General features: G+C 45.1%; 1 protein-coding gene across 20 annotated transcripts in view; it reads left to right on the forward strand.

Annotated features, from left to right (window-relative positions):
• Positions 1-14,239, forward strand: part of GGPS1 (geranylgeranyl diphosphate synthase 1) — a 40,943-nt gene extending 26,704 nt beyond the window's left edge. For 4 of the 20 annotated variants that reach the window (XM_075924774.1, XM_006122054.4, XM_014573077.3 and 1 more), the window contains exons 3-4: positions 6,621-6,691; positions 13,060-14,239. In XM_075924774.1, coding sequence (XP_075780889.1) covers positions 6,621-6,691; positions 13,060-13,821 — 833 coding nt within the window. In that variant the 3' untranslated portion in view covers positions 13,822-14,239. Of the gene's footprint in view, positions 1-374; positions 611-2,349; positions 2,773-3,744; positions 3,809-3,836; positions 4,145-6,620; positions 6,692-10,271; positions 10,557-11,055; positions 11,207-13,059 lie in introns of those variants that run through there. The other 16 variants (XM_075924783.1, XM_075924787.1, XM_075924777.1 and 13 more) reach the window with 16 other exon arrangements.
• The last annotated feature ends 2,883 nt before the right edge of the window (positions 14,240-17,122 follow it).

Below are 17,122 nucleotides of genomic sequence, written 5' to 3' on the forward strand. Positions count from 1 at the left end.
ACTGGACTTTTAATAACTCCATTCACCTGAAGAAGTGGGTTCTGCCCACGAAAGCTCATGATACCATCTACATGTTTTGTTAGTCTGTAACTGGAAAAATTTAAAACAATGAATAGTCTTGTAGCACCTTGGAGACTAATTCAGCTACCCCTCTGATGTATAATTTTTCTTATTTTGTGTCTACTTAAATGGACAATACTGTATACTGCAGACTAAACACGGCTATCCCTCTAATACTGTATATGGCTTTCTTTTTACACCTGTGTAAAACTATAATGACAAACCATTATAATAGAATGCTGAGATCTCCCTTTCTAGTGTATTATTTTGAAGTAGGGTGTGGGAGAAGTGGGTTGGGTTACCCTGGCCTATAAAGTAATAAGAATACATGGTGACAGAAGCCACAAACTTCATGAACTCAAGATATATATATCATGGATCCTTCTGTCACCTAGATTTGTCCTTATATACATGTGTGGCCTAATTGGGGTGCTGTCTGCTCTGCATCCCAGGGTCCGCCTGCGCTGTGATGTGTGAGTACCTTGCTGGTTGCTGTGCTTGGGCTGTGGATGACCCCTACTGGCCTCTGCCTGTGAGCACTGCCCAGCAGGTATGCTGCCTAAGTCACAGTAGGCAAAGACCCAACCGGTCAGACGAGTTGGGGCAGCGAGGGAACTAAGAAAGTGCATGTTCGGAGAAAGGGTCAGATTTTGGCTGAAACTATGAAGGGAGCAGACTAAAGAGGGGCTGGAATTTAGGGGCCTAGGGACCCCATCTCAAGGGGTCTGAGGCATCCTGGCCCAGACTCCTATAGGTACATCACATCTATGCTGTGCTGAATCCTGGAGAAGCAATAAACCCCCTTTATTCTACTGGCTGGCAGAGTCGGTTCTTGCTGCTACGGGGGTGCAGTGTCGGGAACCCTGACATGGCGTCACAACATGCATACCACAAAATTCAGAAATTACTTTTCAACGCTTTGTAAGCTGACAAACACCTCACAGAATTATGCACACGAAGTGCCCCTTCAAGTCTGTCAGCTCTGCACAAGAACCGAGATTGCTACCCTGTCTGCTAGTAGATCAGGAAAACAGCTGGTATTCATGGCATCTTTCCAGTTTAAATATATTTTAACTTATAACCGTATCTTCTAGGTGTTTGCAAATTGCTTAATTGGTTGCATTACCTTTCTGGGGACTGAAGCTAAGATGACTGGTGTGTAATTCCCTGGATTGCCCTTATTTCCCTTTTTTCTAGATCAGTCTTCTATTTGCTCTTTTTCCAGCCCTCTGGAATCTCTCCAGTCTTGTGACTTTCCAAAAATAATCACTAATGGCTCTTGTAGGCCCATTACAGTCCAGCAGTCTCCAGTAATTCTTCACAGCAGCTGTCAGCAGTGCTGCCACTGTCAACCAGTCTCCTGGCCTGCATACCTTGAGACCTCCAGAGACATGGACTGCTGTCTAGTCTTGCAGCTCCTTCTATAGGGCCTCTGATTGGCTGCTTCTTCCACTGCCACTCTAGCCTGCTTGGAGGACTCTTCTATTGCTTTTTGGGGGGGTTGGATATGGCAGGTCCACAGGGTATCTGGCAGGGGGCATCAGGACCTAGTCCACCCTGTGTCTCACATCTTTGGGTGAAAACTGAAAGTCATTTAACACATATTTTTCTTTCCCCCTTCCCCGTTGAGTAACGGTCCTACTCTGTCCTTGTTCATCTTGCTTCTAATGTATTTGTAGAATACTTTCTTGTTACCCTTTGTCTAACTAGTTTGATCTAATTTTGTGCTTCGGCCTTTCTAGTTTTGTCCCTACACGCTTGTGTTACTTGTTTTATGTCCATCCCTTGTATTTTGACCTAATTCTCTTTTTGTAGGACTTTTTAATTATTTTAGGTCATTCAGGATCTTCTGGTTTAGTCAGGGTAATCTTGTCATACTTCCTGTCTCTTCTATTCATTGAGATAATTTGTTCTTGTGATCTTTCTCTCCTTTGAAACTTCCCAACCCTCTTGAAATGTTCTCTGCCCCCCCCCCCCCCCTTAAGTAAGATCCCACAGGATGCAAGTCTACCAACTCTGTCTGCCATAGTCTGATTTTTTTTTTTTGAAATCCATTCTCTTTATTGGACTCTTCTCCCTCTTTTCATTGCTTAAACATGAGCCATTTCATCATCACTTTCATCCCAGTTGCCTTCCATTTTCATATTCTCAACCAGTTCTTATTTGTCAATCAAATCTAGAACAACCTCTTCTCTAGTAGCTTTCTTCGCCTTCTGAAATAAAATATTGCTTCCAATACATTCAAAGAATTTGTTTAATCTGTTCCCTGCTGTGTTGTTTTCCCAACAGATGTCTGAGTAATTGAAGTCCATCACCGCCAAGGTCATTGCAGTTTTAAAACCTGGAAAGCTATCCAATGGCCTTGACAACTAACTATCGAAGTATGTTACACAGAGGAGAGAGAGAAATTATTGGAGGCAAGCCTCTGTCCAGGAGACCACCGTTTCAGCTTCAGAGCAGGGAGGAACTGCTGTGACTAGTTTGCACTCACTACACACTGAGGCTCACTTCCAGCAGAAGCTAAAAACAGCTACAGTTTGTCATCTAACATATGGGGCTACTGCTGAAATTATTCAACTTCTACAGTGCAACCAGATGTTTGACTCATTAAGTCACTGTCTTTGGACAGACTGTTCCACTTCCATTAGCAGTCAAGTGGGCAAAAAGCAGAGTTCAATGGCTTCCCAAGAGATCAGTTCTCTCCATGGTCAGGTACTGCATATCTTTTTCAGGTCAAAAGTTTTCATATAGACCTTGTTCATACTAAACATATCTGAGTTTTGTAGCTAGCACCTTGAAGTCCATTCTTCTGCCTTTTGGTTTTCAGTTCTCTCAAACGTTTTCTAGCCAGTGACGGCTCGTCTAGACTGCATTCCTCCTTCGAAAGAGGAATGCAAATGAAGCAGATCAAAAATTCAAATGAAGCATGGATTTACAAATCTTGCGCTTCATTTGCATAACTGTGTCAAGTGCTTTTTCAAAAGGCTTTTTGGAAAAAACTCAGTCTAGATGGGGTTCTTTGGGAGGGAACCCCTTTTTCGAAAGCACCTGTGCACCTCATTTTTTCAGGAGTACAGGGTTTTTTCAAGTGTGGGTTTTTTTGTTTCCCCCCCCCCCCCCCCCAAAAAAAAAGAATCCCATCTAGACTGCGAGGCTTTTTTGAGTTTTTTTAAAAGCGCTCTGATGCAATTATGCAAATGAAGCACGAGATTTGTAAATCCGCGTTTTATTTGAATTTTTGATCTGCTTCATTTGCATTCCTCTTCCGCGAGAGGAATGCAGTCTAGACATAGCCTGAAAGGGATGTTGCATAAGTAGAAGGCTCTAACTAACCACAGCTCCCACTCCATGACAACTTCATACTTTTGTATGTGTTTTAAGTCCTGCCGACTATTCTGAGCATCTAGAGAAGCTTTTTTGTTATCCAGCTTCGACCCAGAAGACATCTGGCAGATGCAGTGGGCAGACTGACAAAATAACATGTGCCATGTAGCTGATTGCATGATCAGATCTCCTGGATTCTTGTGCAGCTAGTTGTTTGTGTATCAATCATATTAGAGCATTGCATGGAAGTTGCATGCCACTGATGCACTAATAAAGAATCAAGAATTTGCCACAGAATGAATATGGAGACCTCCAAACTATCAAACACTGTTAACGGGTGCCTCACCTTTTCCTCTACAGGAATTTTATAGCATCCGAAGCTCTCAAATGGATTTCAGACCTTTCCATAAGATTACTTTTTTGAGTTAAGTGGAACTCCTCTGTATGCTATTGCCCTAGTTCTGCAGTTGGAATGTCATGGTAGCTTTTTGCTGCTGTTTTGAACTTTAGTGCTGGAAGCGGGCTTGCTTTTCTGGACCCCTGCACAGGATGGAAAATGAATTCCTCTCTTTGAATTCCTCTTTGTTTCCTTAGGACCCTCAAATTGGATATGGGGCACTAAGTTTAGTACTTCTACCTCTGTGCTCATCTAGCAGTTCTACAGATAGTTTGGGGGAGAGCAAGCCCCCTACCCCAGAGTAGAACCCCAGCACCATAAGACTGGGCCGGAAGTCAAGAGACCGTGAACTTGGAGGGAAAGGTAGAAGCTGCTTTCCTTTGAATTTAAAAAAAAAAAATCCCAACATCCTCTTCCACTCCCCCCTCCCAAAACAGTCAAGTTTGAGGGAGGAGGCTGTGCACCTCATTGGTCTTCCCCAGTAGAGGAGAGGCAATGTAGGAACTAGGGATGTTAAAATTAGGTTATTTAATAGTTGAGTAGTTGGTTGATTACTCAATAGGGGAAGGCAGCCAACTCAGTCCTGTCTCAGGCCGGGACCAAACCCCGCTACAGCTGTACAATTTAGAATGCAGTAGGAACCAGGGGGCAGGTTGCCCAGCTCCTACTGCCTTTAGTTGCAGAGTGGTAGTGAGGTTTGGTCCTGGCACAAGCTGGGCTGCCTGCCCAGCCGACAGCAATCCCTAGTTCTCTCCTCCTCCTCTTCTCCCCCCCCTCCACCCGCCGGTGCTGGGGGTAGAGACGGTGCTAGGGCAGAATCAACTTTTAAAACAATTATAGACATATACATATTAACTTGCATTTACAGGCAGTCCCCAAGTTACTTATGTCGGATCCGCAGTTACGAACGGGCCTTTTCTCGCCCCGGAGGACGGGAGTGGCGGGACGCCCAGATGCGCCGCGGTCCACCGCCCCCGTCCTCCAGGGCCGAGAAGCTGCTCCCCGTCTCCCTGGTCTGCAGGGAGACGGGGAGCAAAGCCGCGGAGCACGCCCGCAGGGGGACAGCTCAAGCGCACCCGGGCTGTCCCGCTGCGGGCGTGCTCCAAGGCTTTGTTCCCCGTCTCCCTGGTCTGACCAGCGGACCAGGGAGATGGGGAGCAAAGCTTTCGGAGCACGCCAGCAGTGGGACAGTGCGCCTGGACTGTCCTGCTGCCCGCGTGCTCTGCGGCTTTGCTCCATGTCTCCCAGGTCAGCAGAGCAGGGAGACGGAGCAAAACCATGGAGGACTTGGGCGGTCCCGCCACCCCCGTCTCCCTGGTCTGCTGGGGGGGAGGTGCAGCTAGTGCCCACTCCCCCCTCCCCCTCCCCAGCAGACCAGGCTTTTCTTGCCTACCCCTGGGGTAGAGCAGCTGGGGGCTGCCGGGTTGGTCCCGCAGCCCTGCTCCGGACCAACCCGGCAACACCCCAGCTCCTCTGTCCCAGGAGTCCTGATTCAGCCACTGCTGGTCAGTTTCAGCAGCGGCTGAATCAGGACGCCTGGGGCAGAGCAGCTGGGGTGCTGCTGGGTTGCTCCAGTAGCGCCGAGGAGCCGCGCTACTGGAGCAACCCAGCAGCACCCCAGCTGCTCTGCCCCAGGCGTCCCCAAGTTAGCTGCTGCTGAAACTGACCAGCGGCTGACTACAGGAAGCCCGAGGCAGAGTTGCTCTGCCCCAGGCTTCCTGGAATCAGCTGCTGATCAGTTTCAGCAGCAGCTGACTTGGGGACGCCTGGGTTTCTTAAGTTGAATCTGTATGTAAGTCAGAACTGGCATCCAGATTCAGCCGCGGTTGAAACTGATCAGTTTCAGCAGTGGCTGACGCCAGTTCCGACTTACATACAGATTCAACTTAAGAACAAACCTACAGTCCCTATCTTGTACGTAACCCGGGGACTGCCTGTAAATATTTAAATTTAATTTTCCTGCTTTATTATAAAATAAGTAATTAATTTGGCTTAAAGTGAAATTTGAACTCTAAATCTGTCTCATCTTAGAAACAGGTGATTGCTTGCTCTGTTTTGTCTAAACTTGGAAATTTCTCTCCATCTGTTCAAAATGTGCATTAAGATCTCTTTGGTATTGGCTCCATCAGAAAACTTCTGCTACCCAGTTGCTCATCTTTCTGGTGCCAATAAACCTTATTGAATTAGTTAGTGGATTTCCAATGCGCAGACAAACAGAAATAAGACAATACTCCATTTTGTTGTCCTGGCTGGAATAAAGACTGTTATGATGGCAGTTAGCCAGGGAAAAGTAAGACCAGTTTATTGTATGAGGGCCATCTGCAAATGATGTCATGCTTTATTTATCATCCCTTCAGTGCACTAGCAAATATGATAATTAAATGATCTGTCTCTGAAACCTTGCTTTATAACTCTTGTTATGTATCTGAAAAAATCCTTAATGTTGACCAACTTAGATGTATAAAATTTGTCAGTTGCTGACTGATTTCAGCTACAAATTGCATACACCATGGTCAACTAAATCATTTCACCAATTTAATTGCAGCAATGTCTAACTATAATTTATAGCAGTATGTAGTGTAGCATTGTTTCTATGTAGCCTCAGATATGACCGCACAAGATGTTTGTTTCATGGAAGTAGTCTACTTTTTTCCCACTTCCCACAGTACTTCTGTCCTCTTAAGACAAACTTGTTGGGAACACTTAATCAGCTTCATTCTTCTTGTACCCATGGTTCTTATAGCAGTAGTCAGAAATAAAGGCATGGAACGGGGGTTCTAATACTTTGTGTATTAGATCTGATGGAACTTCCTTCATCAATATTTAATTTTTTTTATAGGTAAGCAAGTGAGAACCAAACTGTCACAGGCCTTTAATCACTGGCTGAATGTTCCAGAAGATAAAATACAGGTACCAATCATTCTTTTCTTTTTCCTTAAAGGGGGGAGGCTTAAAAAAATTGAGGTGCAGATGACTGAGTCCCTTTGATAGCTTTGAATACTGACTAATCCCGTGGTGTCCAACCACTTCTGTAGCGAACTAGCCACACTCAATAGGCCAAATAGCCACATGGGGCTAGAGGCTAATGCCGTGGTCACCAACAGGTCGATCGCGAGCTACTGGTCGATCTCGAGGCCTCGACCAGTCTCTCGCGTGGTGTCCTGTCCGCCCCGCCCCCATTTCCCTCCCACCCCCCCAGAAGCTCCACTACTTACCTCAAGAGGTAATGTCGGCTTCAGAAGTCCCACAGCTTAGTGCCACTTCTGGCAATTTCAGAAGTGCGCTAGCCGCTCGGCTGGCCCCCTGCACCGCACAGGAGGGGTGAGTCAGCCCTGCTGGAAGCATGCAGGGGGTTTCCTGGCACGCGCGGGAGAAGGGGGGAGTTGGCCCTGGGGCAGGCGTTCGCGCGGGGCTTCCCGGTGCGGAGGGGGTTGGCGTGGGGACAAGTGCCCATGGGGCTTCCCTGCGCGGGTGGGGGAGTTGGCCCCCGGGGCAGGCGCCCGCTGGTTTCCCGGGGGGGGGGGAGAATGCTGGGAGGAGGGAGATACAGGGGACTCTGTCCCCACTCCCCTGTCCCTTGCCACAGAATGCAGTCCCCACTTCCCCTTCCCCAACTACAGAACCCTGTCCCCACGCCTCTGTCCCCAGCCACAGAACTGTCCCCACTCTCTGAACTCTGTCCCCACTCCCCTGTCCCCAGCTACAGAACTGTCCCTACTCCCCAAACCCTGTCCTCTGTCCTCCCAGCACCCTGTTCCCTCTCCCCTGCCCCCAGCTGCAGTACTCTGTTCCCACAAAATGTATAATTATAAATGCTCCATTTTAGATTTAAATAGCATGAATAAAAAACAGACCATTTATTTCATAACTACAGTAAAACGGTCCAGCACTCCTGATGGTCCAGCACCATCAGGAACCCAGAAGTGCTCCGGGCAGCCGGATCATTGGAGCTGCTCTGGCCCCAGCTTCCCCAATTCAGCCGCTGCTAAAACTGACCAGCGCTGAATCTGGGAAGCAGGGGGCAGAACAGCTGGAGTGCTGCCTGGTAGGTCCAGTAGCGCTGCCCCTCTGGGCTGCGGGACAAACCCAGAAGCACCCCAGCTGTCCCTGATTCAGCTGCTGCTGAAATTGACCAGCGGCTGACTCCAGGAAGCCTGAGACAGAGCTGCTCTGCCCCAGCTTCCTGGAATCCACTGTTGATAAGTTTCAGCAGCAGCTGACTTGGGTACACCTGGGGCAGAGCAGCTGGGGTGCTGACGGGTTGGTCTCACAGTGCCAAGGGTCGGCTCTACCGGACCAACCCAGCAGCACCCCAGCTGCTCTGCTGCAGGCGTCCCCGATTCAGCCGCTGCTGAAACTGACCAGCCGCTGCTGAATCGGGGACTCCTGGGGCAGAGCTGGACTATCAGAAGGGAGGGCTATGAGGGGGTCTAGGGTAGCTTCCCCCCACCCCAGACCCCTCATAGCCCCCCCCCTTCTGATAGTCCGGCATATCTGATAATCCGGCACCCCCTGGGTCCTAAAGGTGCTGGATTATCGGAAGTTTACTGTATAAACACATGATTTTAATTGAATGTGTCGCATAATTTAAAAATAAACTGTTTATCAGTGTGTAAGTAAGGGCTGGGGATAGCAAGTGATGGACAGGAGGAGAATAGAGATGGTGGAGCTTCAAGGAAGGGGCGGGGCGGTAGATCTTGGCCCATTCTGAGATTTTAAAAAGTGATCTTGGGTGTAAAAAGGTTGGAGAGCACTGGGCTAATGTGTTGGACACCACGGGACTAATCCCAAACTCTTCCTTTTTGCTGAAGGTGGTTTAGCTTGTTGGAAAGCATTTTCCTGTGGCTTGAAGCCTTGCGAATTCAATATTAATATGAAGAAAATATCTGCTTATTAACATTGCTCAATGTTACTTGTTTTTGTGTAATGTGGTTCTCCAAAATGTATATTTAACCTGTTGCTCTTAAAGGTTGTAATTGAATGCTGTCATTGCATCCTATTTTCAGTCTCTTAATGCAGAGCCTTTGGTGACCTGTCTGTAAAACAAGCCAGTAACACTGCTGCTTGCATGTTTTCCACAGTGGGTTGAAAGGATCACTTATTGCTTGACACTTCCCATGTCAAAATCACAAGCCACCAGCTGTATGAAATCTTCAGTAACTATTCAGTAGCTTTTTCTCTGCCAGTTTTGAACAAGCTTTTACATGTTCATGTTGCCTTGGAATGCAGAGGCAGATAGTCACCAGTGCGCCCTAGTCCAAGGGTGGCCAGCCAGTTAGGGTGTGTCTAAACTACATGGCTCCGTCGATGGAGCCATGTAGATTAGGCTGATCGGCAGAGGGAAATGAAGCCGCGATTTAAATAATTGCAGCTTCATTTAAATTTAAATGGCTGCCGCGCTCTGCTGACCAGCTGATGGTCAGTTGGTCGTCGGCAGATGGGGCAGTCTGGATGTGCTGCTGTCGACAAGGAAGCCTTTGTCGACTGGCACAGGTATGCCTCCTGAAACGAGGTTTACCTGCGCCGGTCGACAAAGGCTTCCTAGTCGACAGTGGTATGTCCAGACTGCCCTGATCTGCTGACGACCAGCTGATGATCAGCTGTTTGGCAGAGCGCGGCAGCCATTTAAATTTAAATGAAGCCGCGATTATTTAAATTGCGGCTTCATTTCCCTCTGCCGATCAGCCTAATCTACATGGCTCCATCGATGAAGCCATGTATTTAGATACCTTAGAGATGAAGAGCCAAAACAGCAGTGGATAGTGTCAAGAGCCACGTATTGTATGTATATTTTTGTATAGCTAGATATAGTACACAATCTAGTGATATAAATAACTTTACAGGACATTTTGAACCAAAACCAATCAAGTCTTGAGTCACTTAAAAAATTCACAGCCAATCCATTGATCTTCAGAACTTGATAAGGACCAAACATCAAAATAAAAAAAACCTTTAAGAATACAGTAATAGTCTCACACTTAAAAAAAAAAAAAAAAGTCCCCTCCATGTATTTTAAACTTAATACTACTGCCCTATTATGTCCTGTGAGGTTTTTTTAATTTAAACTGAACTGGGAAGTAAATTAGCACTATTTGAAGTGCCTATTTCACTCCAACTTGTTGATCTCTGGTTTGGTTTCTTCTTTAAAAAAAAAAAAAAAAAAAAGTATGAAAATTATGGCTTTTATCATTGTAAAAAGTCAGGTGTCCCAGACTGCAAATATGAGAGATTAAAAAACAAGACGGGAGACACTCATATCTCAGAATAATTGCTTTAGTCTAGCAAACAGTAGCCTTGGAATTTTCTTTAGAGAAACAGTGTAAACCAGGTACATGCCGATTTCTTTCTTGGTGTGTTCCCCTCCCTCCCCCCCCCCCCCCCCCCCGAATTTAAATGACATCTGTGTTGCCTTATTCTGCTTCCATGAAGACTTTGAGTTCAAGGTGTTTCATCCCCTCTGCTTTAACCCAGTCTCCCTCCTCTCCCCCAGAGCCAAGCACCTCCAAACCCCCTGCTGTACCCCAATGCCTGAGTCCCGGAGCCACCACCATGTGCTTCTCCCTCCAGGCACGCGCACAGAGCAGCCGGCCGTGAGCAGGCGCTGGGGCGCCCGTGCAGAGCAGCGAGCCGTGAGGAGGTGCTGGGGCATGCACGCAGAACAAGAGCTGCATTTCTTTAACCAAAGAGCCGAATGCAACTTGAGAGCTGCAGGTTGGCCACCCCTGCCCTAGTCTAAAACATTGACTAGAATCTTCCATCTAATGCTCAGCTTATGGCAAGTTTCACTTCTGTCAGGACCCCTATGGTGTCTGGCTGTATGCCCCAGCCGTGTGGCTCTTTCAAGTCAAATACACTCTCCAAAAATCTAGCCCGTAGTTCACTTTTTCTTAAATTATCTATATCTAAGGTACAAAATATTCTTTTCACCCAATATTATGTGAAAAGATAAATACTCCAATTCTTAAGACTATCAGAAATTATCCATCCAATCCATACATTGATGTAATTAGTGATCACACTCCAGTACTTCAGTGTTGACATTGCTGTGCCATATGTTGATAAAGGTGTCTGTTTCTGATTTTTGTGAAGGTAGCACTTTAGAGGCAAAGTAAAGCTTGTTTGGGTGACTTGAACTATGTATCTGCCTACCTTCAGATTTGCTCTCTCAAGTGTACTCTTTATTTTGTGATTACTTTTTTTCATTTTTAATGGTGTTCATTCCGAGTGCAGAAGAGACCATCAAACTATATAACCTGAATTCATGTATGTTATAGGCCACCAGTACCCTTCAGCCACCCACACTCTAAACTCAACAGTTGAAATTAGGCCTCAGGACGTTGTTGTTGTGTGCACAGGAAAAGGATTGGAGAGATGGAGGTGTACCCATGGCTACAGTCTATGCAATGGCAGGGAATTTTGTTGAAGGTAACCGGATGATTTTCATAGATGACATACACCAAGCTGCAGAGATGATAACCTCCCACATCACTGTGAATTAGACTTGGAGGACAATTCCTTCCCAACCTCACATGTGGCAGTCAGATTCTGAGCATCAGAGAACCTGAGAGAATTCTCAGTACCTTCTTAGTACCATCTCAAAGCACTTAAGACACAAGACAGGGTGGAGCAGGTCCAGCTGCATCCATCTGTGTGGATGCTTCAGAGGAAGGAGATGCCAAAAAACAACCCATGGTTGGGGGAGAATAGCCCTTTTTGACGTCTGCAAGTGACCAGTTGAAGGCCTTTTAGGAACATAAGACGTACAGTGGAAGGGGATCTCAGGATAGGTGAGCCTTGGCTCCAACACCCCTCCTCCCTCCCACAACATTCCTGTTATACAATCCCACTCATACATTTGTTAAGCTTAACTAATTAGGTTGTTTGCCCCCAAAATCCTATTGGGAGGTTGTTTCAGAAACAACTCTTATGGTTAAACCTGATCATTTCCAGCCTAAATTTATTAATGGCCAGTTTGAACCCATTTGTTCTTTTAGCACTATAATTTGAGCTTAAATAGCTCATCACTTTCCCTTGTGTCTACCTTCTGATATATTTAGAGCAATTCATATCTTCCCCCTCCGCGCCCCCCCCTTTTGACTTTTTTTGGCTAGACTAAAGCCAAATTCTTAGGCCTAGTCTACAAGATGCACGCACGCACCCCCCTCCCATCCCATCACTCTAAGCTATGCAACTTTAGATGCACGAATAGCATAGCTGCCGTTGACATACTTACTGCAGTTTCTTCCATACAATAAGGTAGGCAGGAGCTTTTTTCCCCCCCATACCCTTCTCATCCTGGTGGAATACTGGAGTTCACAGGAGAGCACTTGGAAGTCAATTTATTGCATTTAACAGATACAATAAATTGACTGTGGGTAGCTCAGTCACTGCAGCATCAATTCACCAAATAGTCAAGACACGTCCATAGCCTTTTCTCATAAAATAGTTGTTCTAGTTGCTCACAGGTCATGTCCCATCTAATGAATTTCATCTGATTAATACAATCTCAATGCTAGTTTGTGGTCTTTACATTTTCTGCCATTTAAACTAGCTTTTCTATCTGTCAGTAACTATCTGCTTCCAAAAAAAAAATCTCATCTTGGAACCACACTTCTCCCTGGCCTAGCTGAAGAGAAGACAACACAGTAGTGAAGGGTGAATTATTGTTCTGTAGGGAGGTTACTAGTGAGATTTCTTCAGTGATTGTTTATAATCCTTATCTTTGACATGAGGGGATGGAGTGTACTAATGAAACTTGCTGATACAAAGTTGGGAGGCCTCATCAATATGAAGGAAGATGAGTGTAATATAAGGAAATATTAATTCTCTTCAAGAGTAGTAACAAATGGGATGAAATTCAATAGTACAAAATTGTAGGTCATGAATTTAAGGTCTAATTTCTGCTATAGTCTGAAGACATGTCAGTTGAAAAGCAAAAGAAGAGGAGCTGATTGTGTTGGTCATTCTCTCAGAAGGGAGCTACAGTGTGGTGTGGCTGCAAAAAAAAAAGTGCCTTCCTCAATCCCATTGTACAAATCAGTGGTAGGATTTAATTTAGAATACAGAGTTCAGTTCTGGTCACCCACATTTAAGAGACTAATTTTTGTGCAGAAGGCCAATAACAAAGCCCTAGGGAGCACCTTTCAACAGAGGGAGGAGATGGACTAAGCAAAATTAAGCGGAAGTCTAGTTAATGATGTCTAAATGCAAAATATTCCACAAATTTAAAACTTATTTTACAATGCAAGACTTAATTACTCTTCTCTTCTTTATATTAGGTTATTATTGAAGTGACAGAGATGTTGCATAATGCGAGCTTACTCATAGATGACATTGAAGATAACTCAAAGCTACGACGGGGCTTTCCAGTGGCTCATAGCATCTATGGAATTCCATCCGTAATAAATTCTGCTAATTATGTGTATTTCCTTGGGCTACAAAAGGTTTTAACACTTGATCACCCAGATGCTGTGAAAGTGTTCACTCGTCAGCTGCTGGAACTCCATCAGGGCCAAGGCTTGGATATTTATTGGAGAGATACATACACGTGTCCTACAGAAGCAGAGTATAAAGCCATGGTACTGCAAAAGACAGGTGGTCTCTTCGGATTAGCTGTGGGCCTCATGCAGTTGTTCTCCAATTATAAAAGAGACTTGAAACCACTCCTTAATACACTTGGGCTCTTCTTCCAAATAAGAGATGACTATGCTAACTTACACTCCAAAGAGTATAGTGAGAACAAGAGTTTTTGTGAAGATTTAACTGAGGGCAAGTTCTCATTCCCGACTATTCATGCTATTTGGTCACAGCCTGAAAGCACTCAGGTACAGAATATTTTGCGTCAAAGGACAGAAAATGTAGACATTAAAAAATACTGTGTACATTACCTTGAAAATGTAGGTTCCTTCGAGTACACTCGACAAACTCTGAAAGAGCTTGAACGTGAAGCATATGAACAGATTGAATCTCTGGGGGGAAACCCTGAACTTGTAACACTAGTTGAGCATTTAAGCAAAATGTTCAAAGAAAATGAAAATTGACCAATAAATGATTTGATTTGTGGTTTGGGGAGATAAATGCTGGCTTTAAAATTTAACCTAGACTTCCTTACAAAATTGTCAAACAAACATAAAAATGTTTAAAATTAGTTACTATTACTGTTGCATTATAGAAACTGCTATATTAAGTAATTGTGGAGTATTTATATGCATCAAATTCTCTACAGTTTTAATTACAACTGCTTACAAAATACTGCACAAAAATAAACTTGAATAGATCTGTTAACCAAAATTAACAATTTTTACCTCTTTTCCTGTGAATATTTCAGTTGTAATCTCCTCTGCACAATCAGTGGTGTTTGTTTTAGTTACATAGTTTGTGTCTTTGGAGCATGTTGCAGACTTTAATTTGAGATGCGTTTGGCTACGTCTCCATATTAAATTCAATTTCTTCTTAGAAGCTTTTGGCATTTTTTTAAAACATGGATATTTAACACTTTTACAACCTATTCCTTATCCTTCTTAAAATAACAAATGTTTTAACAAAAGTGGAATGGAAGGAGAGAAGACTCCAAAATGGTTCATGACTTTCTGTACTGCTGTACATCCAGGTATGAGGAATGATGGTATAAAAGGAAAATCAGTGTTGCCAAATGGATTTCAAATCTTGAGGGTTTTTTAATCTGAATAATTCATACCATTATCTTGGCAATAAAGGCGCAGTCACTGTCCAGCCAAGTGAATTAACACTCTGGCCTAATGCTACACTGCTGAAGTCCCAATTACTTGATACAGTCTCATGTAGGTATCTTTAAGAGATTCCATCACCAGTACAAAGTAGGGACGGGAAGGTTTAACTAGTAAACCTCATGCTTAATGGGTGAGGCTTACAGATTAAGCTTAACCAGTGGTGCTGGAGCAGTTTTCCACCTGCCATGGGCAGGGGGCCATCTGGAGAGATGCTGCTCCAATGTCTTGGCTGATGAAGCCCCTACCTCTGGCAGGGTTAGGGGAGAGGTGCAGGTGGGGGTTACCTTGGTAGGTAGTGCACATACTTGCGTGGAGGGGCTTGTATTGCTATAGAGAGCAATGTAGCTATCCCTCTGTAGTTGCACTGGATGGTGAACATCTTTTGAGAAGTTTTAGCAATGAGTTACGGGCTTTAAGTCACAAGGTGACTAGGAGTATTGGTCAACTTTCCAGTTTGCAATTTACTCCACCCCATATTAGCTGTTTCCTATAACTCTTGTGCCTTTTTTAATACTACACACCCTCCTGCTCGTCCACCATGTCTGATAGATGCCTACAGAGCTGTCCCTTGTTCTCACAAGCATTGTAATTACAGGGTACACGGTCCTGGGATATGTGCAGAGCCACATCAGTGGAGAACGAAAATTCCTGGGACAGGTTGCTATACGACATAGTGAAAGCCAGTTCAAAGTTATTAGCATTCCTGGAGTAGCCACAGATGGAGCGGTGCTTCTGGGCCCAAGAAACGAGCGTTAAGTTGTTTGATCGGAAGGTTTGGGCCTGAAAGCTGGCTTCCCACATTCATCGCTGCCTCTGATACAGAGGCAGCAGTGAGGGAGGTGACTGTATGTATCAGTGAAGGCTAACAGATAGGCCCAGGCTCATTGGTTAGCCATTTACAACTATCACAGCCCCAGTAGCAATACACTGTCACTTTCAACAGCACCAAAGAATTGTTCAACTGTTGGCTCGGCAGGTGCTGAGTTGAAGGTGCTTTTAATGATTTGGAGAGTTGCTGACATTGCAAGATGAGGAATTGCTGAGAAATATCCTAATGGTAGAACTACAGATCTGTTCTGCATGCTGTATGTGAAAGTGATGGGAAGAAATTTCTGTGGGAGTGGAGGGCAGAGTTGAAGTGGCTATTAGCAGAATTTGTACAGCCCAGTAAGGGGCTCTTAGAAGAGCTTCACTCTCAGCTGTGCGTCTCTTAGCCTTTGAGAGATGATTTTAACGAGCCAGGGCATGTCTTGTAGCACATTCTTGTCACTAAAAACTCCTTTTTTGGCAACACAACCTGGAGAGCATTCACATTGCAACACAACAAAAGGCACAATTTCAGTTTTGACCAAAAAAACCTTCTACCTCCAACAGACTTTTGCCCCTTTCCCTCTATTTACTATAGATAACCATGTAGAGTGTACTACAGGAGGTGCTTTTTTTTTTAAGTTGATTGAACTCCGGATGTTTCCTACAGTGCCCAATTAACCACTCTGGCCAGTGCATTGAACTCTGCTGCCAGGTAAACAGAAATGTTTCTCTGCTGTAAGTCCTGGGAACTTCAAAATCTTTTTCCTGCTGGCTAGCTCAGCATGGAGTGCTCCTCATGGTATCTTCTCAGGGTATCGGGTGGCTATCGCTCAAGACACTCTCCTGCTTGGAACACCACACAGCTCTTGGATCTCATCAGTGGGTGGAGTGAAGAAACTGTGCAATTGCAAACATGAGTGACCTGTAAGAACTGGGACATGTAGAGCCACATTTCTTGAGCCCTAGGTGAAAAGGAGTATGATTGTGACACCCTGCAATGCAGAGCAAAGATAAAGGAACTCTAGCAGTTGTTCCATAAGGTGAAGGAAGCAAACAGCTCATCTGGTGCTGCATCCAAGACCTGCTATTTTATAAAAAAATGGACCCAATCCTGGATGGGGACACTCTGAATACTTCCATGGCACAAAGTTGTCAGAAACAGGACTTGACCTGGGGAAAGCTCTTGATGAAGAGGTAGGGGCTCACCACAGGCTCATCCAGTGCAGTAGGCAGCCAGGAACTAGTCCCAGGTCTCATGTTGAGTCTCAGCAGCAGCTGGATGTGGACCGTGAAGCAAGAAAAGAGATACAGGGTAAGTTGCTCTGTTGCAGCAGGGCAAGGGGAGATTGCGCAGGACAAATGGTGGCTGATTAATAGAATTTTGCAGTAAGAAGCTTTTCCTGAGATCCTTAATTTTTCTCAAGGAGATTCCATGGCAGGGCTGTTGTGTTGTGTTGTACCACAGGGTTAGGGAAACACTCTCGAACCATTCCTCAATCTGTGCTGCTGTACCAAGGTGGCACAGAATTTGGCTGCATAAGCAGCAGGGCAGCCCCTGCTTATATCCAGAAGCAGAGCCTGGGTTTGTGGAAGATATCGGCCGCAGTTATGGCAGCCTGTGCAAAAGTGGGAGATTATTAGAACTGTTTCCAGCTACATCTGATACAGAAGCGAGGACTGTACTTTCTTATGCCCTCGTGCACAAGCCTCCTTGCCCCTTCTTTCCCCCCCTTACCTTTAAAACTCACCGTATTCAGAATATCTGGAGAGATTTGTGATAGCA

The sequence above is a fragment of the Pelodiscus sinensis genome, chromosome 3, assembly GCF_049634645.1.
Source record: "Pelodiscus sinensis isolate JC-2024 chromosome 3, ASM4963464v1, whole genome shotgun sequence".
NCBI classification, from domain to species: Eukaryota; Metazoa; Chordata; order Testudines; family Trionychidae; genus Pelodiscus; species Pelodiscus sinensis.